At 42.1% G+C, this 26,304-nt stretch overlaps 1 protein-coding gene across 4 annotated transcripts in view; it reads right to left on the bottom strand.

The window, feature by feature from the left end:
- The window catches only part of DYM (dymeclin), a 291,188-nt gene that overhangs the window by 83,178 nt on the left and 181,706 nt on the right, over window positions 1-26,304 (bottom strand). For all 4 annotated transcript variants that reach the window (XM_058170966.1, XM_058170965.1, XM_058170967.1 and 1 more), the window contains one exon: window positions 17,443-17,545. In XM_058170966.1, the coding sequence (XP_058026949.1) occupies window positions 17,443-17,545 (103 nt within the window). The remainder of the gene's footprint in view (window positions 1-17,442; window positions 17,546-26,304) is intronic.

Genomic DNA, 26,304 nt, shown 5'->3' with positions numbered 1-26,304 from the left:
CGTTGTTTGTGACATTCCCTATTATTTTTAAAGTTTATTCTCTTTAATGCTGGATAAGAATTCTGATAAACATAAACATTTGTGACGCCATTCGGCTTCCTGTCTCCTAGACTGGGAGCAAGAACTGCAAAGGGATGCACCAAAAAATTTAAAAATATAAATCCCTAAGGGAGGATATAAAACACATTCCAAAGGCCTCTTGGGAAAGTGTATAACTGTGTTGGCAGCTATGGGAAAAAATAGCAATAGACTAAATAAGAATTGGAAGAAACTATCAATTATACTAAGCTTCTGATGCTGATTATGGAAATGTGTAAACTGGGATCTTACAGCAATTCTGACTTTCAATACCATGTTTCCCAGAAAATAAGACCAGGTCTTATATTAATTTTTGCTCCAAAAGACGCATTAAGGCTTATTTTCTGGTTATTTTGGGGAAAATGTGGCACTAAATGCATCCAACTGGCTGACAATCTTAACTGGGGCTTATTTTGGGGGTAGGGCTTTTATTGTAAGCATCCTCAAAAATCATGCTAGGACTTATTTTCCGGCTGGGTCTTATTTTCGGGGAAACAGGGTAGTATCAATCTAAGTCGCATTAAAATACACGGACCTCCTACTGTCACATCTAAGATCACGTTTATGCCAGAAATGTACAAGCTTTTGTAACAGTCCTATATAATAAGAAACATAGAATTGTTGAGTTGGAAAGGAGTATTTAGGTCACTGAGTCCAATAACCAGCTCAGGGCAGGAATCCAAATTAAATCATCTTTGACAGATGGCTGTCTGGCCTCCCACATTCAGGGAAGGAGAGACCAATACTTTTCTAGGTTACAGCATTGAAATTTTTGTCTCCTGTTGAGGGTAAAATCTTCTTACTATGAAGAAGGCTTGAAACAGTCAGGTGGGAATTTTTGATTCTCATCTTACAAAAATTCTTTCTAGAAGTGAATTTCCAGAACTTGGAAAGGTAAGAATGCTAGTATTTAAATTCTGGGATGAAAATATATATACAGGGCAGCATTCCTGGGTACCGTTAGCCAAAGAACATCATGTATGCCCCACTTCCTAATTCTCTGCAATAAATCTACTTATCTAACCTTCTTGCTTCCAGCTTACATATATGGAATACCTGGTGCAGTGGGTTTCAAATTTTTTTACTACTGATTCTCTGGGTGTGGCTTGGTGGGCATGGCACGACTTGGCGGGCATGGCAGGGGAAGAATATTGTAAAATCTCCATTCCTGCCCCACTCCAGGGGAAGATTACTGCAAAATTCCTTCCTTCCTTTCATCCATCCATCCATCCATCCATCCATCCACCAGGCAAGGTGAGCCAAATTAAGCACTTCAAGATGCAGTAATGAGAACTAGCCTGGAAGCTATATTGCCCTACCTTTGTAGATGTATTTTCAAAAGTGACAAAGTTAAGCGTGTAGTTTGCATTCATGAGAGACAAAACCACCACGCTATCTTTTGCAAATCCACTTTGGAGCCACTTAATTGTCATTGAAAGAAATTCTGTCAGCTTGGGAATGATTGCTAGCTCCCAAATTAAAAGTGAGAACTCGAGGCTAAGATTTCTGGAGAATTTTTTTATTAACAAGGCCGTAAGATGCATACGCAAAATACGGTGCAAACAATAACCCACAGCAATAACAACAATAACAAAAACTAAATATTTTTGAATACCACACCAGTGTAACAGGAGTTCCCCCTGTGATTCAGATATACAAACAAGCTGAAAAGAACAGTGTGGGAACTGTAAAAATCCTGAGGACTTCTTCATTTTCCCCAGGCTGAGGGTGTGTTGACAAACATGGCCAAGCTGTGTTTTTTTTCCCCCTTCTCCTTATGTGAGGAAAAGCAAAAATTAGCAGCAAGCCTTAAGAGCTTTGCCTTTGGGTTTCAATTCAACCTAGTTTCTTCAGAAATACAACAGATTATAAAAAAGGACGATCTACGAAGTAGCAGTTGCTTGGAGATTAACACTCTCCTTTTCCCTCAAATATATGGAGCACTTAGGCCAGTGAGGGCTAACCTTTTTGCCATTGTGTGCTAGGAGGGGTGGGGGTCACGTGTGTGCGTGCCCACACCCATAATTCTATATGCCCTGCCCCCCCCCACTCCTGGCACATGATGGCTCCAGAGCCTCTCTATGAGGCTGGGGAGGGCGAAAATGGCCTCCTCCCCCTGAGGCCCTCTTCACCCTCCCCAGACTCATAGAGAGGCTTTGGAGCCAGAGGAGAGAGAAAAACGGGCCTTCTCCACCACTCCCATGAGCTCATGTGAGCTCATGCTGTTTCCTGCCTCCAGAGGACCTCCCCAGGTCCTCCGGAGGCAGGAAACAGCATGAGCTCACATGCCCACTGATATGGCTACGCGTGCCACCTATAGCACATGTGCCATAGGTTCGCCATCACGGACTCAGGCCATATGGATTGTTGCCACTAGTAAAACAAAACAAAACTAAAAGACCTATTTTTATTTTCTCAAGTTGTTAAAGCAGGGGATGGAAAACTATCGAAACAAGGCTGCTCAAAATATTACCCTGTTCAAGAACAACAAAATCCTCCTGAATTTGAGCGGCAGAAATCTGATGCAGCCATTTTTGAATCCGAGTCTGAAAACTCAATTTTCCGTAAGAGGAAATAGGCAATATCAATTTCCTGCCCTTTAATGATATCCAAATCCAACCAACTTCTGGAGCCAGCCAGCTTATTTTGCCCAGGAAGCCCAAATCTTGGCTCCTTTTGAGAGGTCTAGGACAACTCGTTGCAGCCAACTCGGCATGGCCAACTCTCCACGGCACGGGTCTCCAACCTTGGTCCCTTTAAGACTTGTGGACTTCAACTCCCAGAGTTCCTCAGCCAGCTTTGCTGAGCCAGCTTTGCTCAGCCAGCTTTGCTATGGCCAGCTCGCTGCAGCCAATTCACCACGGGACAATTCGCTGTGGGGCAATTCAACAGGGATTAGTTCTTTTCATTATTCATCAAAGCATTATAAAACCTGATAGTGGATTTGCAAAAGATAGTGTGGTGGTTTTGTCCCTCATGAATGCAAACTACATGCTTAACTTGGGCCAACTCGCCATGGCCCGCTCACCACAACCAACATGTCATGGCCAACTTGCCATGGCCAATTCACTGCAGCCAACTCACCGTGGGACAATTCGCCACGGAATTCATGTCATTCCTTTTATTTTTGTTGACCACATTTTCACCAAAATTATTTTACCTCTTTACCAGATGTCTGCAAGGAATATAAATCCTTCCATTCCCCACTATCTGGTCAGAGCTGAAGAAGCTTCTTGGATAAGAAGCGAAATGTCTTCGAGTCCAGCTGCCTCCTGAAAAAGCACCTTTGGGACAACCATGACCTGGATGGCTGAGAATCTCTACAGATTATTATAATAAATACATAATACTAAATGCACAAAATTGTGGCAAGCCTCTGCAGACTATATTGCCAGGCACGCGGCAAAGACACGGTAGAAAAACTGTCGTGTTGGAAATTTTATACAATCGCTGCAAAACCATGTGGTGTTTCTGGATCTTCCTCCTCAATCGAGCAAAATGGTGGAAAACAGATAAGGAGGAAGACTCTACAAGCAGCCTGAGTAGGAAAGTTGGAACCGGGCCTTGTGGAGGCTTAGATGTTTGTGTTTCTGGTTATATCATCTTACTTTTCCTTCTTTTGTGTGTGTGGGTGTACGCTAGCACGAAGAAGCACACTCTCCAGGATAAAGGTTGGACTACATAGAGCAGGGGTCTCCAACCTTGGCAACTTTAAGACTTGTGGACTTCAACTCCTGGCTGAGGAACTCTGGGAGTTGAAGTCCACAAGTCTTAGAGTTGCCAAGGTTGGAGATCCCTGACATAGAGTGTGCATCCTTAAGGGACTTAACATAACATAACATCAGAGTTGGAAGGGACCTTGGAGGCCTTCTAGTCCAACCCCCTGCCCAGGCAGGAAACCCTACACCATCTCAGTCAGATGGTTATCCAACATTTTCTTAAAAATTTCCAGTGTTGGAGCATTCACAACTTCTGAAGGCAAGTCGTTCCACTTATTAATTGTTCTAACTGTCAGGAAATTTCTCCTTAGTTCTAAGTTGCTTCTTTCTTTGACCAGTTTCCACCCATTGCTTCTTGTTCTACCCTCAGGTGCTTTGGAGAACAGCCTGACTCCCTCTTCTTTGTGGCAGCCCCTAAGATATTGGAACACAGCTATCATGTCTCCCCTAGTCCTTCTTTTTGTTAAACTAGACATACCCAGTTCCTGCAACCGTTCTTCATATGTTTTATCCTCCAGTCCCCTAATCATCTTTGTTGCTCTTCTCTGCACTCTTTCTAGAGTCTCAACATCTTTTTACATCGTGGCGACCAAAACTGGATGCAATATTCCAAGTGTGGCCTTACCAAGGCATTATAAAGTGGCACTAACACTTCACGTGATCTTGATTCTATCCCTCTGTTTATGCAGCCCAGAACTGTGTTGGCTTTTTTAACAGCTGCTGCACACTGCTGGCTCATATCTAAATGGTTATCCACTAGGACTCCAAGATCCCTCTCACAGGTACTACTATTGAGCAAGGTACCACATATACGGTACTGGTGCATTTTGTTTTTTTGGCCTAAATGTAGAACCTTACTTTTTTCACTGTTGAATTTCATTTTGTTAGATAGTGCCCAATGTTCAAGTCTGTCAAGATCTTTCTGTAACTTGAGCCTATCTTCTGGAGTGTTGGCTATTCCTGCCAGCTTGGTGTCATCTGCAAATTTGATGAGTTCCCCATCTATCCCCTCGTCCAAGTCATTGATGAAGATGTTGAAGACTGTTCTAGTTGAAATGACAGCTTTATTTCTCCAAGTCACTCAACCTCAAGGTTGCCTCGAAAATATAGTACGCATGCTGTGATATTTTACCTTTTCTTCTGGTGCTGAAAGTAACTCTATGATGTGTTGTTCTATGTACTTTTACGCATAATTAGAATTGTTGATGGACATCTGCCAAATCCATGTACCTGGGAGGAACCCCCTCTCTCTCTTCCTCTCTCTGTGTGTATGTGTGTGTGAGTGTGTATCTCCTGCTCACCTAGCAGCTTTAAAGCATGCAAAGGTGAGGAGATAGATAGGTACCACTTGGGTGGGAAGGTGACAGCATTCTGTGCCCTTTGGCATGTAGCCATGTTGGCCACATGATCATGGAAGCATCCTTTGACAACACTGGATCCGTCGGCTAAGAAATGGAGATAAGCACCGTCCCTAGAGTTGGAAACAACTGGACAATGTATAGTGTATGTATGTGTTTGTGTATGTCTGTGTGTCTTGTAAGGCATTATTTGAAGAAGGCATCTCTTACAGTGTCCTAACTCTTTATATTATCATTCTGTTAAAAATCTGACTGATAGTCAGACCCATGTCTCATGCACAAACTCACTCAGCTCATGCGTCTTTCTTGCAAATAAACACTATCTCAAAAGCATTTTCCCATCAACCACAAGCAGACACTTAACGCAACATGAATAACTGGCAGACAATGAGTCAATGAGTTCAGTACATTAGTCTACGTTCATTTTTAGTGAATAAACCGAACAAAATCACTACATCAAGCATATAGCATATATATATATTTGTTTTCTGAGGTTTTCACGGGTGTTTGTATATAGGTCTTTGGTTGTTCGGGTTTTCTCCCGTGTAAAATTGGAAGTGTCTTATGACGCTTCGATTTAAGTCTCATTCGTCATCTTCAGGCTTCAGCTTCGTGCTTCTGGGAGCAATGTGTGATCGCAGCTGTTTCTTCCTTTTAACTGCTAGTGGGGGTTTGAACTGATTGGGTGGGAGCTTGGCTGTGCTCTGATTGGATGGGGGTTTTTCTGTGCTCTGATTGGATGGGGTGTGTCCTGTGTTGGTGGGGGCTTGGTTGTGCTCAGTCTAGTCTGTGCTGCAGGGGATTTGAGCTGGTGAGCTGCATAGCTGTTGTTTGGCTTTGTGGTCGTGCTACATCTTCATAGTGGGTGTCAGTCTGCTGCATGAATGGATTGAGGGGTTTGAAATGGCTAATGTTGCAGCTGCGTCTGGCTTCTGGTCCTTGGTCGTGCTTCATGATCAGTGTGGGTTTGGGTCTGCTTTCTGGGTGGATGTGGTGGTGACATCCTGTGTGGACCTTGTGAGTGTGGGTCTGGTGTCATTCCTCGTGTTAGGGACACGCTTTGTCAATAAGGGCGGGTTTCAAATGGCTGGTAGGCGGAGGTGTCATCTCGCTTGTTCATGCTGTGTGGGCGTTTATCTCAATGGCTTCTCTGATTATTCTGTTGTTAAAGTGTTCAGTTTTGGCGATAGTTCTGGTCTTTTAAAGTCAATATCGTGTCCTGTGACTTTAAAGTGTTGGACCAGGGAAGAAGTTGGTTCCTCTTTTGAATGAGTTCTTGTGTTCTTCAATGCGCACTTATTCTTCTGTTGGTTTGTCCAATGTATGTGGTGGGGCGGTGCATGGGATTTCATATACTCCTTGATTTTCTAACTCAATTTTGTCTTTGGGGTTTCTTAGGATGGTGGATATTTTTCTGTTTGTGCAGAATGCTGTCTTGATGTTGTGTTTGTGGAGGATCTTGCTGATTCTGTCTGTGGTGCCTTTTATATATGGGAGGAGGGCTGTGCCGCTTTTCTTGTTCTCTGTCTTGGATTTTAGTGGGGGTTCTTTTGGATTAGCTTGGTAATCTTATTTCTTGGAATCCATTGGATGTTAGTACGTTAGTGAGAGTGTCTAGTTCGGGTTTTAGGTGTTGTTCATCAGCTAAGCATTTTGTTCTGAGATGAGTGTCTTGGCTACGGAGTTGATCTGTGCTGGGTGGTGGTGTGATAGTGCGTGCAGATAGCGGTTTGTGTGTGTTTTCTTCTGGTAGATGGTGTGTCCTAGGGAGCCATTGGGTTTCTGTAGACTAAGACATCCAGGAAGGAAGTTGGTTATTAACTTCTGTTTCCATGGTGAACTGTATTTTGGGGTGTAGGCTATTGAGGTGTGTGAGGAAGTTGTCAAGTTTTTCTTTCCGTGTGGCCAGATTATGAAGGTGTCGTCTACATATCTGAGCCAGAGTTTGGGTTTGTGATCAGATTTTTCTAGAGCTTGGGTTTCAAAGTGTTCCATGTAGAGATTGGCAATGACAGGTGAGAGGGTGATCCCATGGGTGCTCCTTCTATTTGTTTGTATTTTTGTCCATTATAGATGAAGTATGTGTTGATAGGCAGTGGTTGGTCAGATCTAGGATGTGCTTGGGGGTTATATTTGTTTTGGATAGCTGTCAAGGCTTCTTTGATTGGCACTTGGGTGAAGAGGATATGACATCAAAGCTCACGAGTAGGTCGCTGGGCTGTAAGTTTTGTTTCTTTATGATCTCTATGAACTGGAATGAGTTTTTACGTGTGAGGTGATGGATTCTGCATAGGGCTGTAGTTGTTTGGCGAGAAATTTGGCTAGGTTTTGTAGAGGTGAGCCTATGGAGCTGACTATGGGTCTGAGTGGGGTTCCTTCTTTGTGTATCTTGGGGAGGCCATAGAGCTTAGGGCATCTGGATGATTTCTCTCTGGGAATGATTCTTTGTTGGATTTCTTCGCTGATGGGGAGGCTTTTATTTTGGATCTAGTGGTTTTTCTAGGTAGGTGGTGGGGTCTGTGTTTAGGGGCTTGTATGCAGGGCCTTGGAGTAGGTTGGTTAATTTGGTTTGGTAGTCAGATGTGTTCATAACCACCGTGGCGTTGCCCTTGTCTGCTGGTAGGATTATTATGCTGGTATCTTTTTTCAGGTTAAGTAGTGCTGTCTGTTCCTCTTGGGTAAGTTGCTTTTGGGTGGCTTGCTGGTGCAGAGGATGTTGGAGATCTCGAGTCTGATTTTGTTAGCGCCATCGGGTTGATTTTGGTCAGGCTGGTTTCAACTCCATATAATGGTTTCAGTGGGGATGTATTTGGGAGTGACTGCAAAGTTGAATCCTTTGGAAAGGACATCGGTTTCAGCTTTGGTGAGGATCCTATCTGAGATGTTATGCACTGTTTGTTTCATGTGTTGCTGTGAGGGTGGAGGGGTTTGTTTCTGGCGTTCTTGTAGTCTTCGGAGTTTGTTGGTGTGCGTGTCTGTCTTGAGGGTGGTCTGTGTTTCGGCTCTCCAGACGGCAAGTTGTTTGGATTTCTCCCAAAGTGCAGGGTGCATCTTGTTGCTGAGTGTGAGGTGAAGTGTGAGGAGAGCTTTGTTGATTTGATCTAGGAGGAATCTTTTGTGTGAAGTTCATTTCTGATTAAGGCCAATTCTGTTCTTTTAGGATGCGTTTGGTGGCTGCAGAGTTGGAGTGGAATTTCAATTGGAACCATGTGGTGTTTCTGGATCTTCCTCCTCAATCGAGCAAAATGGTGGAAAACAGGTAAGGAGGAAGACTCTACAAGCAGCCTGAGTAGGAAAGTTGGAACCGGGCCTTGTGGAGGCTTAGATGTTTGTGTTTCTGGTTATATCATCTTACTTTTCCTTCTTTTGTGTGTGTGGGTGTACGCTAGCACGAAGAAGCACACTCTCCAGGATAAAGGTTGGACTACATAGAGGGGTCTCAACCTTGGCAACTTTAAGACTTGTGGACTTCAACTCCTGGCTGATGAACTCTGGGAGTTGAAGTCCACAAGTCTTAGAGTTGCCAAGGTTGGAGATCCCTGACATAGAGTGTGCATCCTTAAGGGACTTAACATAACATAACATCAGAGTTGGAAGGGACCTTGGAGGCCTTCTAGTCCAACCCCCTGCCCAGGCAGGAAACCCTACACCATCTCAGTCAGATGGTTATCCAACATTTTCTTAAAAATTTCCAGTGTTGGAGCATTCACAACTTCTGAAGGCAAGTCGTTCCATTTATTAATTGTTCTAACTGTCAGGAAATTTCTCCTTAGTTCTAAGTTGCTTCTTTCTTTGACCAGTTTCCACCCATTGCTTCTTGTTCTACCCTCAGGTGCTTTGGAGAACAGCCCGACTCCCTCTTCTTTGTGGCAGCCCCTAAGATATTGGAACACAGCTATGTCTCCCCTAGCCCTTCTTTTTGTTAAACTAGACATACCCAGTTCCTGCAACTGTTCTTCATATGTTTTATCCTCCAGTCCCCTAATCATCTTTGTTGCTCTTCTCTGCACTCTTTCTAGAGACTCAACATCTTTTTACATCGTGGCACCAAAACTGGATGCAATATTCCAAGTGTGGCCTTACCAAGGCATTATAAAGTGGTACTAACACTTCACGTGATCTTGATTCTATCCTCTGTTTATGCAGCCCAGAACTGTGTTGGCTTTTTAACAGCTGCTGCACACTGCTGGCTCATATCTAAATGGTTATCCACTAGGACTCCAAGATCCCTCTCACAGGTACTACTATTGAGCAAGGTACCACATATACGGTACTGGTGCATTTTGTTTTTTTGGCCTAAATGTAGAACCTTACTTTTTTCACTGTTGAATTTCATTTTGTTAGATAGTGCCCAATGTTCAAGTCTGTCAAGATCTTTCTGTAACTTGAGCCTATCTTCTGGAGTGTTGGCTATTCCTGCCAGCTTGGTGTCATCTGCAAATTTGATGAGTTCCCCATCTATCCCCTCGTCCAAGTCATTGATGAAGATGTTGAAGACTGTTCTAGTTGAAATGACAGCTTTATTTCTCCAAGTCACTCAACCTCAAGGTTGCCTCGAAAATATAGTACACATGCTGTGATATTTTACCTTTTCTTCTGGTGCTGAAAGTAAGTCTATGATGTGTTGTTCTATGTACTTTTACGCATAATTAGAATTGTTGATGGAATCTGCCAAATCCATGTACCTGGGAGGAACCCCCTCTCTCTCTTCCTCTCTGTGTGTGTATGTGTGTGTGAGTGTGTATCTCCTGCTCACCTAGCAGCTTTAAAGCATGCAAAGGTGAGGAGATAGATAGGTACCACTTGGGTGGGAAGGTGACAGCATTCTGTGCCCTTTGGCATGTAGCCATGTTGGCCACATGATCATGGAAGCATCCTTTGACAACACTGGATCCGTCGGCTAAGAAATGGAGATAAGCACCGTCCCTAGAGTTGGAAACAACTGGACAATGTATAGTGTATGCATGTGTTTGTGTATGTCTGTGTGTCTTGTAAGGCATTATTTGAAGAAGGCATCTCTTACAGTGTCCTAACTCTCTATATTATCATTCTGTTAAAAATCTGACTGATAGTCAGACCCATGTCTCATGCACAAACTCACTCAGCTCATGCGTCTTTCTTGCAAATAAACACTATCTCAAAAGCATTTTCCCATCAACCACAAGCAGACACTTAACGCAACACGAATAACTGGCAGACAATGAGTCAATGAGTTCAGTACATTAGTCTACTTTCATTTTTAGTGAATAAATGGTATCTCACCGAACAAAATCACTACATCAAGCCTCTCTTTTCATCTTGAGGAAATTTAAACGAAGGTGGTGTAATACCTCTCTCAACAGAAGCCTGTCCTAACCAGGGAGCTAAGTTCCTCTCTCTTGTTTCACAGCTGAAGAAAGAAGAAGGCAGAAGGGGGGGGGAGAAGGAAGAAGAGAGAAGGGAAACGAGAGGGGAAGGAAAAGAAAGAAGAAGGGTGAAGAGAAAAGAAGGAAACAGGGAGAAGAAGGGAGAAGGAAAAGAAGGAAGAAGGGGAGAAGAAAGGAGAAAGGAGAAAGGGAGGGGAGAAGAAGGGAGAAGGGGAGGATGTCTGCTCCCACAGTATCTGAATAATTGCCCATTATTCTTTATTACCAACTAGTTATGGTTACCTCCTGTCAACAAATTCCATGTTTTTTTTAAAAAATTAGCATTCCAGTTGCTTTTATATTAGGGACGCGGTAGCTCAGGGGCTAGGACGTTGAGCTTGTCGATCGAAAGATCGGCAGCTCGGCGGTTCGAATCCCTAGTGCTGCTGTGTAACGGGGTGAGCTCCCGTTACTTGTCCCAGCTTCTGCCAACCTAGCAGTTTTGAAAGCACGTAAAAATGCAAGTAGAAAAATAAGGGACCACCTTTGGTGGGAAGGTAAGAGCATTCCGTGCGCCTCTGGCGTTGAGCCATGCCAGCCACATCACCACGGAGACGTCTTCGGACAGCGCTGGCTCTTCAGCTTTGAAACGGAGATGAGCACCGCCTCCTAGAGTCGGCAACGACTAGCACGTATGTGCGAGGGGAACCTTTACCTTTACCTTTGCTTTTATATTGATTCAGGAAGCGCACAGTCCTCAACGGGGCCTACTGAAGATCGTGCAGCTACAGTTCTTTCTTCAGTAACTCCAGACAATTGTTTGCAACCTTCTATGTTGTCTAGAATCTTCATGCAGCAAAAAATGATATATTCCCTCAAAACGGTATAAATGTCCACCCTAAAATTTTTTGTTCTTCTAAAAGGCAACAGTCACGCTATCGTTCAACCAGTGGGTCTCTAGGCCGAAGCATGTAAAGGGAAATTAAATACAACTTCTAAAATACAATTTGCTTTAAGGGACTAAAGTAATGTAGGGGAGCAATTTAGCATCTACCAATGCATGAAGACAGTAAGATTACTAGGTTTTTTTTGCTTCTCTGCTGGGGGAATGAAATGAAGGGCTATTTATAAAGGACTCCTTGCTTTGGCTATAATCAAATATAATAACAAGACAGAACAAAAACAATCTTTTTCTGGAAACCACCTTTGTAATACTCCTTTTTAATAACCCTCCTAATGGCCAAATTAGAAGGACCCCAACTAAAGTCATTCATCCCACATAAAACAAACATTGCCTTTTCTTCTTAGCTTTGTTTTACTAGCTATATTATTTCCAGATGATGCTTGAGGGGGTTAAGGTTTTTTTTTTCAAGAGTTAGATGTTGAAATTGGCAGCTGCTTTTTATTTACTGTAGGCAAATCTAAGATGAATCTAAACTGGGGAAGGGGGCTTTCATCAGCTGTTGATGGAGCATTGGCTGGAAAAAGAGGACAGCATCTCACCCAGTAACTACCTATATATAATTACAGGTAGTCCTCAATTTAGGGCCACACTTGAGTCTAAAATTTCTGCTGCTAAGCGAGACAGTGGTTAAGTGAATTTTGCCCCCATTTTACAACCTTGCTTGCCATAGTTTTTTTTATTATTATTATTTACATTTATATCCCGCCCTTCTCCGAAGACTCAGGGCGGCTTACAGTGTATAAGGCAATAGTCTCATTCTATTAGTATATTTACAAAGTCAACTTATTGCCCCCCCCCAACAATCTGGGTCCTCATTTTACCTACCTTATAAAGGATGGAAGGCTGAGTCAACCTCGGGCCGGGCTTGAACCTGCAGTAATTGCAGGCTGCTGTGTTCTAATAACAGGCTTCTAACAGCCTGAGCTATCATTAAGTGGATTACCGCAGTTGTTCAGTTAGTGACACGGTTGCTAAGTGAATCTGGCTTCCCCACTGACTTTGCTTGTCAGAAGGTCGCAAAAGGGGATCACTTGACACCGCTCCCCACCCCCCGGGACACTGCAGCCGTCACAAACATGAGTCGGTTGCCAAGCATCTGAATTTTGATCACGTGACCGTGGTCGTAACTATGAAAAATGGTCGTGAGTCATATTTTCCCCGTGCTGTTGTAACTTCAAACGGTCATTAAATGAACTGTTTTAAGTTGAGGACTATCTGTATAGAGTTTTGATCCCTGGGAAAGATGCTACATGCTCTTGATGTGTCCATGCCATACAATCAAATCTGCAAAGCAGGGAACCAACTGTTCAGTTTAAGGATCTTGTAAGGAGAAAGGATTAAAAAAGAAAGAAAGAAAGGAAATCAACCATGTTCACAGATGTATCACAACCATATTATAATTTTATTTAATGCGCTGTCTGGGAATTTCTCATTAAATCCCTTCCCAGGTACAAGTCACCAAGTTTACAAAGCGATCCATTTGTGCTTCAGGTCTGACAAAAGCTTTTTTTGATATTTTTGGGCTTCAGGCAGGAAAAGACCAAACCACCTTCTAGGTTGGGCTTAATACCTGAAGGGACCAGCGGCTCAGCCTGTCTACCGCAGCTACGAGTAGCTTTAAAAGACTTAAAAGAGGTTACTTAAAATTACTTAAAAGAGTAATGCCAATGAATGACTCCTTCTGAACTGGCAACACCCTTTGTACGTCAAATACATGCAAGCCAAATACATTGCAGTGTTAAGTTAACTTCATTCATTTTTCTATGTGGGATGCTGAAGACTGGAGAATTTGTAAGGTTTCCTGGCAGTCCTTGGGGTTTTCCTGTAATCTTGGCAAACAATATTTCAAAGCCACACTTGACCTTTGGAAGGTGAAACTGGTCCAGGCAGTTGATAAAATTGCCTCTGAATGACCTCTCTCATTAAGAAAAATCAAACTTGGGAACTGCAGGGGAAGCAACGCGTGGGTCAAAGTTTCATGTGGATGGAAAACTTGGGAACAGTCTGAATAAACAGCCTCCAGCTTCTCTCAAGGCATACTCTGTGGTTGGGCACAATTATATTATTCTTTTCCACAAGCATTCATATTTGCAGAAAACCCTTCAAGGGATGGTCTAATTTACTGCATATGGCCACGCCCACCCCAAAATAAATAAACATAACTTAATAGGTTGTTGTGATCTATACGAATAACACTTCCCTTGTTTCCATGCCGACCTAAACGTTCAACGGATCCAGTTGAAGTCATAGATATTTTTCGGCTTACAGATGCGAATTAGTCCCCAATTCTTCCCCTTCCCTGGCTTCAGTAAGTAGCCAAGAGCAAACTGTGTAAATGGAGTTAAAAGTGAATATTTGCTTGCAACAAAGAATATTTCCATCATTTCCAAAAGAGGAAAGGATTTTGTGATAAAACCATCCCTGTAGCTCACCATATTTCTCATTTCTTAAGAAGTCTCCAATATTACATTTTTGGGGAAAGGTTTGGATATTAAAAGGGTATCTCGGCTCAAATTATTTCCGGGTAGTATAAACTATTTGGATGTATTTAAACCATCTAAAAAAATCAAGGCAGTCATAGGCTGCATTAATAGAGGGGTAGAATCAAGAACACGTGAAATATTATTACCACTTTATAATGCCTCGGTAAGGCACACTTGGAATATTGTGGTTTTGGTTGCCACAATATAAAAAAGATGTCGAGACTCTAGAAAGAGTGCAGATGAATCAAAGTTGGAAACAACTGGACAGTGATGATTAGGGGACTGGAGGCTAAAACATATAAAGAATGGTTGCAGGAATTGGGTATGTCTAGTCTAGTAAAAATAAGGACTGGGGTGACACGATAACTGGTCCCAATACTTGAGGAGCTGCCACAAGGAAGACGGGATCGACCTATTCTCCAAAGCATTTGAGGGCAGGACTAGAAGCAATGGGTGGAAACTAATCAAGGAGAGAAGCAACCTAGAACTAAGGAGAAATTTCCTGGCAGTGAGACCAATTAATCAGTGGGATGACTTGCCTCCAGAAGCTGTGAATGCTCCAACACTGGAGGTTTTTAAGAAGAGACTGGATAACAATTTGCCTGAAATAGTATAGGACCGTGATGGTGAACTTATGGCACCCGTGCCACATATCAGTGGGCATGTGAGCTCAGTTCTGGCGCGTGCTGGCCAGCTGATTTTCGGGCCTTTTGGGCCCACCAGAAGTAGGGAAACAGGCTGCTTCCTGCCTCCGGAAGGCTCGGGGGGGTGGTAGGGAAGGCCTGTTTTTCTTTCTCACCTGGCTCCAGATCCTCTCTAGAAATCTGGGGAGGGCAAAAACGGCCTTCCCCACCCCCCTGAAGGTCCTTTGGAGGCTGAAAACGGCCCATTTGCCAACTTCCGGTCCCACCCACAGTAAAAAATGGGCCTTCCAGTCCCACGGAAGTTAGTAAACGGGCCGCTTTCGGCTTCTGGAAGACCTCCGGTGGGGTGGGAAAGACTGTTTTTGCCCTCCCCAGACTCCTAGAAAGGCTCTGGAGCCAGGTGAGAGAGAAAAACGGGCCTCCCACACCATCACGTGCCAGGAGTGGGGGAGGGGGTTTCGCGTGTGCATGCACAGTGGCGGGGCGCATAGAATTATGGGTGTGGGCACACGCGAGAGTGACCCCCCCCGACCCCCCCTCCTGGCACGCTATGGCCAAAAGGTTAGCCATCATTGGTATAGGGTCTCCTGCTTGAGCAGGGTGGTTGGACTGGAAGAGGTCCCTTCCAGCTCTTGTTATTCTGTTCTGTTAAATCTGATTTCAGTAAAGCTTACACACAGTAACTGTTTTTCCTTCCAAAATCTTACTTAGGAATCCTTCTATGAAATATGTCAGTGGAGTCAAACTCTGCAGTGCCATGACTCCCTGAAAATGATAAATAAATACATCTGGGTGGAACTCTTCCCCTCCCTGCCAAATAAAACGGATGATTTCATTGTGATTTAGAGTTAAGAAAGAAACGCGTGTAATCGTTTTTAACAATTGCGTTTTAATCTAGGCATCCAATGCAATGCTACAACCTTGCATCTTTATAAAATAAAACCTTCTCATCAGAAATAGAGAACAAAATAATCCATTCTCAAACCATCCTTTTAATGGGATGGATAAACTTGCCCAGTTTTTGCTAAGTCAGCCACTCGCAAGATTTATTTTGGATCAATGCTTGTGTGTGTGTTTTTTTTTAAAAAGATATATATATCGGCAACTGTAGTAACACATGATTTTGTAGCCAGCTCATCCAGGCTCAGCAGAAGTGACCAGGGGCGGCAATAAAATATTTTTATTTTATTTTATGACAAATAAAAATAAAATAATAAATAAATAAAATAAATAAAAATCCTGTTTTGAATGTCAAAGCCCACCTCTACCCCACCCCCAAATTTGAGAAGAGAAAAAGCAAAGCTGAGATTAATTATTTCCAGAAGCGCCGAAGCAGAATTTGAACCAAATTCTTGCCTTTAAAATATACTTTATAAAGCACTTGTGATTTTAGTCTTGATGGGAGCTAGACAGGAAGAGCAGCCAGTGAGGTTAAATTCTATTTTAGCATTTTCATCAACCAGGCCTCCCTTTTTCCCTCCCCTTTCTTCTTTCATTTCCCTTTTTTCTAGCAAGACATTAAATCCACAGGTACCAAGAAAAATGAAACCAATCTAAAAATAATAATAATCTGAAGGTAATGTGTTCCCTACAAGCAAATAGAGTAACACATCAAGATTATTTATTAAAATGTTATGTTAAGCAGACTTGGAAAACCTGACTGAGGAAACATACATAAGTTTTACAATTTTTACCTATTTTTTAAAAAAATACGGAACAACTGTCAGATGTGTATTAAACGTGTATTGGAATGTTCCTTATAAACATATATTTTTCTCGGTACTGTATCCCTTTTACTGGGACGTACGTTCTAATCGTGCAAAAACGTTACTTTTAAGCCTAATTAGAATTAATAAAGATGCTACTGCATTATGTTAAGATTTAAAATCAGCCTTCCATCCTTTATAAGGTAGGTAAAATGAGGACCCAGATTGTTGGGGGGGCAATAAGTTGACTTTGTAAATATACAAATAGAATGAGACTATTGCCTTACACACTGTAAGCCGCCCTGAGTCTTTGGAGAAGGGCGGGATATAAATGTAAAAAAAAAAAAAGTTTCTTTGGAGGAAAAAGAAAAAGCATCTACTTCACTAGGCCATGCACCGTACATAAAGTCATAATTTTGGAAGGGGCCACACAAACCAACCCCTTTGCTCAATGTCTACATTGATTAAAACTTATTTAATTACTTTGGATTTAACAAGTATAGCAAAACAATATATTAATTAAAGCTGCAAAATATCCAAGAGCTAAGAGAACGAAGATATGTGCTATATTTAATTTTTAATAGATTTTATTCAATTTCTGTCTCTTTTTTTTTGGTGAAGACCTCTAATTAATATGGGTTTTTTTTCCCTTGTGCTTTTGAATCAATATTATTACTGGCAAACTCTTGGACAGGCCCTTGCAGTTTTCTTGAAGATTTTTTGGAAATGGTTTGCCATTGCCACCTTCCTAGGGCTGAGAGTAAGTGACTGGCCCAAAGGTGGGACTAAAACTCATAGCCTCCCAGTTTCTAGCCTGGAGCCGTAATCACAACACAAATTGTGTTCTTCCTTCCCTTGACAATTCCATTGCAATGGGAACCATTTGCAAATGCTCAAGATGGAAAAACTAAAGTGTTTGCTAAAAATCACCATGGTTCTCATTTTGCCATTTGCAAGGTTTCTTTCTTTCTTTCTTTTTTTAAAAAAAATATCTTTAGCAAGTTTCAGACATGATGTCACCAGTCAAACTTCCTATATTTTGGTGATGGTTGTTGCTAGGCTGTCACACTCTTTGAACAGACTTGTGCAAACCGAGGGGATGCAATTTCGACTTCTTCCTTAAAAGATTAAATTTCGATACTCACATAATCTGGAAGTGGAGAATCGGCAGCAGACAGGGAACTTCTCAGAGACTGTGTGGCCTGTTCCAAAACTTTGTTGTGCTTTTTGGACAACAGTGAAAACAAGCTGGAGGGGAAGGGAAGGAAAAACAATGATGTTGTTTTCGTAGGAATCAATCATTCTGTTTTTATGAAAGAGGGGTGCCAATTTATGTATAGGCCAATGTTTCTCCAGCATGGTAACTTGAAGATGTGCACACTGGGGAATTCTGGGAGTTGAAGTCCACACATCTTTAAGCTGGCAGGCTTGAGAGACATTGCTATAGGCCAGGGCTGGGCAACTATGGCCCCTTTATGACCTATGGACTTCAACTCCCAGAATTCCTGAGCCAGCATGCTGGCTCAGGAATTCTGGGAGTTGAAGTCCATAGGTCATAAAGGGGCCATAGTTGCCCAGCCCTGCTATAGGCTCTGCCTTGTAGAGATAAACCCCCCCCCCAAAAATAAAAGTTTATAAAGTGTTTTTCTCAGAAATTGAATTCTATAAAGGATGTATTTATTTTGAAAGCAGGACATTTCCAAAGTTGTTCACAAAACAAACACTGTATTTGGACAGCACGAAAGAAAAAGTCAATACTCTGCAGATATAAATTAATCCAGAACCACAATTCAAGCTAAAGAACTTGGATAATTCCTGCTCTTTATAGCCCTTTTTTTCCCCCCATGAAACTTCCCATAGTCCCTGCTATCACAGTAAGTTGGGAATTTATTGTTTTTTGCCACAATTTTAGGACATTCGTTGGCTTAAAAGTATATCCCCCTATTATAAACAATTTTTTAAAAAATTAACCAAGGCTTAATGTTAATATTTCTAATTCAAAAGCCAGCCCGAATTTTTTTTTCTGCAGAACCCAGCAAAAGCTCCGTGTGGAAAATTGAAAAATCTGCTAACAGTGTCCTTTGCACCAATGTATTAGTTATCAAAAAATGCCTTATATTCTCCATCCATTTGCAGCCTTTATAAAAGTGAGCATTGTACACCTTCAAAAGTGTCACATGGGAATGGGCCAAACTCTTCAGTCAAAGATTGAAGCAAACAAACAGAACTTGAAATCCAGAGCTTTTTACAGGTAGTCCTTGACTTACGACGACAGTTGAGACCAAAATTGCCATTGCTAAGTGAGGAAGTTTGTTAAGAGAGTTTTGCCCCATTTCGCGAACTTTTTCCCCACAGTTACTAAGCGAATGACTGCAGCTGCTAAGGCAGTGGTTCTCAACCTGTGGGTCGCGACCCCGTTGGGGGTCAAATGACGATTTGCCAGGAGTCGCCTAAGACCATCGGAAATATGGGAAGTATACTTGCGAGTCGAAGAATCGCGCTCCAATGGTTGACTCCAAAAGCCAGCTGCAGGCTCTTCAAATCGCTAGCCGAATTCAGCTTCAGGCGCGATGAATTAAAAAAGAGAGAAATCTTTGCTCTGATGTCTCCCTCTCAAGCCAGCTGCAATCACTCCCAATCGCTAGCCTAATCTGGCTTCAGGCACAATAAACTTAATAGGGGAGGAGTCTCCGCTTTAATGCCTCCGTCCTCAAGGCAATCGCAAGCAGTTCAGATCGCTAGCCAATATGGCTTCAGGCGCGATAAATTCAAAGCAAAAATAATTTTACGGTTGGGGGTCGCCACATCGTGGGGAATTGTATTAAAGGGGTCGCCACATCGTGGGGAATTGTATTAAAGGGGTCGCAGCACTATAGAGAACCACTGTGCTAAGGGAATCGTGCGGTCATTAAGTAAATCTGGACTTGCCCGTTGATTTTCTTGTCAGGAGGCTGCAAAAGGGGACGTAAAATGGGAAGGTTACAAATGGTGATTACACGGGACAGTAGAACTATCATAAATGCATGCCATGTACCAAGGTTCTGAATTTTAGTCATGAGATCATGGGGATGCTGGAATGGTCATGTGAAAACGGTCCCACGTTGGGGTTTTTCCAGTGCCATTGGAGCTTTGAACAGTCACAAAACGAATGGTTGTAAGTCCAGGACTGCCTGTTTTATTTCTAGAAAAATAGGGCATCCAAATTTCACACTCTAGGGAAGATAAAGACGTTGGAACAGGTGTAGATGTTCAAAAATATATCTGGTAGCGTACATTTGTAGTGATTACAACAGTGGTGAAATCCAATTTTTTTTGACTACCGGTTCTGTGGGTGTGACTTGGTGGGGGTGGGGTGGCTTGGTGGGGGTAGCTTGGTGGGCATGACACGGGAAGGATACTGCAAAATCTCCATTCCTACCCACTCCAGGGGAAGGATATTACAAAATCCGCATTCCCTCCCCACTCTGGGGCCAGCCAGAGGTGGTATTTGCCAGTGCTCCGAACTACACAAAATTTCCGCTACCGGTTCTCCGAACTTCTCAAAATTTCCGCTACTGGTTCTCCAGAACCTGTCAGAACCTGCTGGGTTTCACCCCTAGATTACAAGATCTTGTTCCTTCCTTGATCCCAGATCTGACTTAGCTCTGGTTTTTATCAACTTTGGGGCTCTTGAAAGTTGGAAAAAGATTTATAAGTGCTTCCATACTTCAGGAAGTCAGTAGCGTTTTCATTGTTCTCCTCAAACTTGATAAATGCTACTGATTTCCTGGAGATTCTCAGTCATCCAGGTCATGGTTGTGCCAAAGATGCTTTTTCAATAGGCAAATGGACTTTGTTTGTTTTTGCATGAAGTCGTTTTGTTTCTCATCCAAAAAGCTTCCTCAGTTCTGATGCAAGAACCAAGAAGCTTCTCCAGGTCAGTCAGAACTGAAGAAGCTTCTTGGATGAGAAGCGAAACGTCTTCAAGGAAAAACAAAGTCCAGTTGCCTTTTGAGAAAGCACCTTTGGGACTACTGGTTTCTTATTGCTTTTTGGATCTCCTTGGAGTCTAACTGTCTCTTCCAAAAGCTACCAAGAAAGCTATGCAAAGGACTGTGTCCGTGTCAGTATAACTTGGGATGGAGAATTAAATTTCAGAAAGAAAAATGCAGTTTTGTGGGAGAAATGCGGTTGAATGTGGACCAAGAGAACCTGTTAAATAGTTAAACTTATTATTTCTATCTCTATTTTACTGGATATCAATTTGAATATATCTTAATTATGCATAAATCCAAGAAAAGGAACACATAACAACTTATTCAAACTCTACTGTCAATACAGGAAGCCCTCAATTTACAATAATTCATTCAGTGACGGTTCAAAGTTACAATGGTACTAAAGAAAGTGACTTCTGGCCGTTTTTTCATACTTAAGACCTTTGCACCATCCCCATAGTTATGCGATCAAAATTAAGATGCTTGGCAATTGACTCATATTTATGATGCTTGCAATGTCCCGGGGTCGTGGGATCCCCTTTTGCGACCTGCTGACAAGCAAAGTCAGCGGGAAAGGCAAATTCACTTAAGAACTTGTGTTATTAACTTAACAACTGCAGTGATTCATGTAAGGATGATAACAAGGAAACTAATAAAATGAAGCAAAATTCAATTAACAACTGTCTCGCATAGCAACAGAAGTTTTGGGGTGCGTTGTGGTCCTCAGCTGAGGACAACATGTAAAACATTCTTTAGAATATAATAGAAGTCACAAGATTGCTTTTGAGTTCTTGCTTTATGGATTGTACAGTCTCTTTTGTGCAGTCCATATATCACAAGATACAAAGACAAAGAGGCATTTTTTAAAAAAACAACAGAATGATATTCACAAACCACAAACGCAATTCCCACATGTTTCTCTGTGAAATAACCATAGCATTTGAAAGGCTTAATATTAGCGTAATTTAGAAGCTAGGAGCTATTTGTTTGAACCAATCCTTCCTGTTACTCAGGTCGATCAAAGCATGTTTAGCTTGCCAAACAATTCACTCCATAGGAACACAACTTTCTGATGGTGTTTGCAGTTAGAAGGAAAACAGAGGCTCTGTTTCCCTTTCCTTCAAATAACAACTCACAAGAAATTATTTTTTTCTCCTATCTACAAATGTAATGCCATTAAATAAAGTGGTTCACCAAAGTTAACAGTTAATCCCAAAATACAGATCTCAGATAAAGACTTGCTGCTGAAATGAAGTCTTTCAAACCACTCGGGGGAAAAAAATCAGAAACAGCATTGATTTATAAAATTAATGACCACTATTATATATTATGTTTAATGTATGGGAAATAAAAGGAGGTTAAGCTCTTCATTTAGAACAGGAGTGTCAGACTCGATTTCATTGAGAGCCGCATCAGGGTTGTGTTTGATCTTGGGGGGCCACGGTGGACGTGGCCATCACGACATCACTTGTGTTGGGGAGGGGGACGCTTGTGGTGGCCTGAGCGCTCTGCCAGTGAAAACGGAGCTGGGGGGGGGCACGCATGGCCCTCCCGAGCTCTGTTTTTGCCTGGGACGGCCTCCTGCAACCCTCTGCCAATAAAAATGGAGCTCGGAGGGGGGGGCACGCATGGCCCTCCCAAGCTCCATTTTTGCTGGCAGAGGCACCGCGAGCCGGTCCTTCGCTATTTCCAGGGCAGCAGGTGAGATCTAACCACCCTGCGGGCCAGATTTGGCTCCTGGGCCTTGAGTTTGACACCCCTGTTTTTGAAAGACAAAATATAATTTAATAGGTAAACAAGGAAGATCAATCTTCCTGTATTCAAAAAGGATGATATTTGGGGAGATTATGGAACAGGATATTTATTTATTTATTTTATTTATCTATCTATTTATTTATTTATTTATTCTTGTCAAACACAACAGTATATATAAGTATAAGCATGAGATAACCATACGAATTGGATACAATCAAAGGGAACATTAGGACATTAGGAACGGTAGGCACGCTGGTGCTCTTATGCACGCCCCTGACAGACCTCTTAGGAATGGGGTGAGGTCAATAGTAGACAGTTTTTGGTTAAAGCTTTGGGGATTTTGGGAAGAGACCATAGAGTCAGGTAGTGTGTTCCAAGCATTAACAACTCTGTTACTGAAGTCATATTTTCTGCAATCAAAATTGGAGCGGTTCATTTTAAGTGTAAATCTATTGTGTGCTCGTGTATTGTTGCGATTGAAGCTGAAGTAGTCTTCGACAGGAAGGATATTGTAGTAGATGATTTTATGAGTTATACTCAGGTCATGCCGAAGGTGGCGGAGTTCTAAATTTTCTAAACCCAGGATTTCAAGTCTGGTGGCATAAGGTATTGTGATCAGAGGAGTGGAAAACTCTTCTTGTAAAATATTTCTGGATATGCTCAATTGTATTAATGTCCGAAATGAGGTGTGGGTTATATATAACAAGACTAATCCAAAAGTACCTTGTAGTACAGTGTAGTTATTACTACAAATCAGCACGGGTTTATCCAGCAGACTAAAACTTATTTATCAGACTAACTAACTATCCAGACTAATTTTTGTAAATAACTTCCTTAACAGATTGTGGGAATGCAGTAGTCATAATTTAATTTGATTTCTTTGAAGGATCTGAAAGAAACTTTCCATGTCATGCTAATTAAACTCTGATGACACGACAATTAAGTGGCTACATAGATGGATCAGATAGATGTCGGAGCCAGTTTGGTGTAGTGGTCAAAGTGCTATCCTAGAAGATCTAGGTCTCCCTAAGGCACGCAAGCTGGCTGCATGACTTTGGGCCAGTTGTACTCTCACAGACCAACACAACTCACAAGGTTGGTATTGTGGGAAAAATAGAAGGCCGGGATATTAAATATGATTATTGCCTTGAATTATGTATATATATAAAAAAACTGGATATAATAATAATGGGGCAGCACCAGGCAATTACAGGCCAATCACTTGCTCACCAACAACTTTCAAATTGCTAACTGATGTAATTCAGACAGTCCTTGACTTACAACAGTTCATTTGGTGACTGTCTGAAGTTACAACGCCAATGAAAAAAAATGAGTTATGACCGTTTCTCACATGACTTATGACCATTTTTCACACTTATGACCCAGTGGTGGGTTTCAAATTTTTTTACGACCGGTTCTGTGGGTGTGGCTTGATGGGCGTGGCATGGCTTGGTGGGCATCGTTTGGTGGGCGTGGCAGGGGAAGGATACTGTAAAATCTCATTCCCACCCCACTCCAGGGGAAGGATACTGTAAAATCTCCATTCCCTCCCCAATCCAAGGGAAGAATACTGCAAAATCCCCATTTCCTCCTGATCAGCTGAGACTCGGGAGGCAGAGAATAGATGGGGGTGGGGCCAAGCAGAATTTTTACTACCGGTTCTCCGAACTACTCAAAATTTCCGCTACCGGTTCTCTAGAACTGGTCAGAACCTGCTGAAACCCACCTCTGTTAGGACCGTTGTGGCAGCCCCATGGTCACATGATCAGAATTTGGATGCTTGGCAACTGACTCATATTTATGACAGTTGCAGTGTTCCTGGGTCAAGTGATCACCTTTTGTTACCTTTTGACCGGCAAAGTCAAGAGGGAAACCAAGTTAACTTAACAACCGGGTTACTAACTTATCAATTGCCGTGATTCACTTAACCACTGTGGCAAGAAAGGTGGTAAAATGGGGGCAAAACTCACTTTACAACAGAAATTTTGAACTCCATGGTGTTCATACGTCGAAGACTACTTCTAGCTGAATGAGGTCCAACAGCATCTAGTTAAAAATGAGCTCTTTCCACCTGAACACAAAGGAAACTGCCCAAACTACAGAGGAGCAAATGATCAGCTCCTAATTGGTAAGCTTTTTTTTTGTCGCCATGTAAATGTATACATCCAGACTAGACTGTGTTGTTTCTCTGTGTTGTATAATATGTGTGGGTATATGCATAATTTTGTGTTTGTTTATTTATTTTGTCATGTTTATGTAGTGTATATTAGAGGCAGTAACCTTTGAGAGCTGTATGCAATGAAATTTCATTTTAATGTATGCCAATTAGTGTACATTCAAAGTGACAATAAAATCTATTCTATTCTATTCTATTCTATTTTCCAATATTCTATTCTATTCCATTCCATCCCATCCCATCCCATCCCATCCCATTCCATTCTATTGTATAATATTCTGTAATATTCTCCAATATTCCATTCCATTCCATTTCATTCTATTCCATAATATTCTATTCTATTCTCCAATATTCTATTCTATTCTATTCTATTCTATTCTATTCTATTCTATTCTATTCTATTCTATTCTATTCTATTCTATTCTCCAATATTCTTTTCCATTCCATTCCATTCTCCAATATTCTATTCTATTCTATTCTGTTCTGTTCTGTTCTGTTCTACTCTACTCTACTCTATTCATATTCATATTCATATTCCACTGAATTTAGAAACCGCAAGAGAAGAATGACCAATTTGAGAATATCTGGGATTGATTACATGAAGTCATTCAACTCCCTGCCACGTGACTGGATAATCATATGCCTAGAAATAACAGGAGTTAGTAGAGACATCAGAAGCTTTGCGCCAAGATCAAACACCTGGCCAAATCCAGTCATTAGGGACAGAGGGAATAGCAGAACTCAAACCCTGGATAGAAAAACAGGACACAAAGCAATGAACTTGCATTACAGCTGGCAGATTCCAACTAAATATTTCAAATAGTTCCTAGCTGTAAAAGCAGTTAGGCCGAGAAGCCAACTAACCATAGAGGTGATGGGCTTCCTGTCAGGTGATGTCTGAGGCTAGAAGTCATCTGTCTGGGATGCTTTAATTCGGATTCCAGCACTAGGAAGTTGAAGTTAACGGTCTAAATTGTCAGTTCTATCCTCCATGTTTTTCAGCCATGCGAAACAATGAGCTTTGGCTTGGAAGGAAACTGAACCTACAAGTGGGAGGGCTGAGACAGCTTTATGCACAACGATTTGGCTGACTAAAGGAAGAGACTAAGGATCAATGGAGTGAATGAGAAAAAAAAATTACCGTACTTTCTGGAGTGTAAGACACACTCCCCCCCTCCAAAAGAGGGTGGAAATCTTGGTGTGTCTTAATGCACCGAATACAGTCATTTTTGGCCTCTTGAAACCCTGGCCCACACGTCTCGTTTTTGCCAAAAACAGGCTGGTTTTTCGCAAAAACAGGACGCGCAGAGGGTTTGGGAGGCTTGGAGAGTGTTCCTGGGGGCTGGGGAGGGCAAAAATGCGATGCGTGGGGGGTTTGGGAGGAGAAAAACAGGCCCATTTTTCGCAAAAACAGGACACAGAGAGGGTTTGGGAGGCCTGCAGAGTGCTCCTGGGGTCTGGGGAGGGCAAAAACTGGGTGTGCAGAGGATTTGGGAGGCCTGCAGAGTGTTCCTGGGGGCTGGGGAGGGCAAAAACCGGATGACTGGAAGCCAAAAACTATTTTTTTTCTTGTTTTCCTCTTCAAAATCTTGGTGTGTCTTATACTCCGAAAAACACTGTAGATTCTTGCACAAGAATATTCCAGTTGATATCTTGATGGCTCAGAGTTTTTTCACAACAGACTTCCTCCAGTCATCTGAGGAACCAAAAATTATTGGGAGGGGAGGAGATTTTAACGGAACAAACGGATCCAGGCGGATATGAGATACAGGTAGTCTTCGACTTACAATAGTTCCTTTAGTGACCGTGTGAAGTTACAATGGCACTGAAAAATGTGATTTATGACTGTCGTTCACACTTCCGACCGTTGCAGCATCCCTGTGGTCATGTGATCAAAATTCAGATATTTGGCAACTGACTCATACTTACGACGTGTCCCAGATCATGGGATCCCCTTTTGCGATCTGCTGACAAGTCAAGTCAGGTTCACTTAACAACTGTGTTACTAACTTAACTGCAGTGATTCACTTAGTAACCATGACAAGAAAGGTCGTAAAATGGGAGGCAAAACTCACTTAACAAATGTCTCACTTAGCAACAGA

This window comes from Ahaetulla prasina, chromosome 2 (assembly GCF_028640845.1).
Source record: "Ahaetulla prasina isolate Xishuangbanna chromosome 2, ASM2864084v1, whole genome shotgun sequence".
Lineage (NCBI taxonomy): Eukaryota > Metazoa > Chordata > Lepidosauria > Squamata > Colubridae > Ahaetulla > Ahaetulla prasina.
This window is presented reverse-complemented; position numbering and strand designations above follow the sequence as displayed.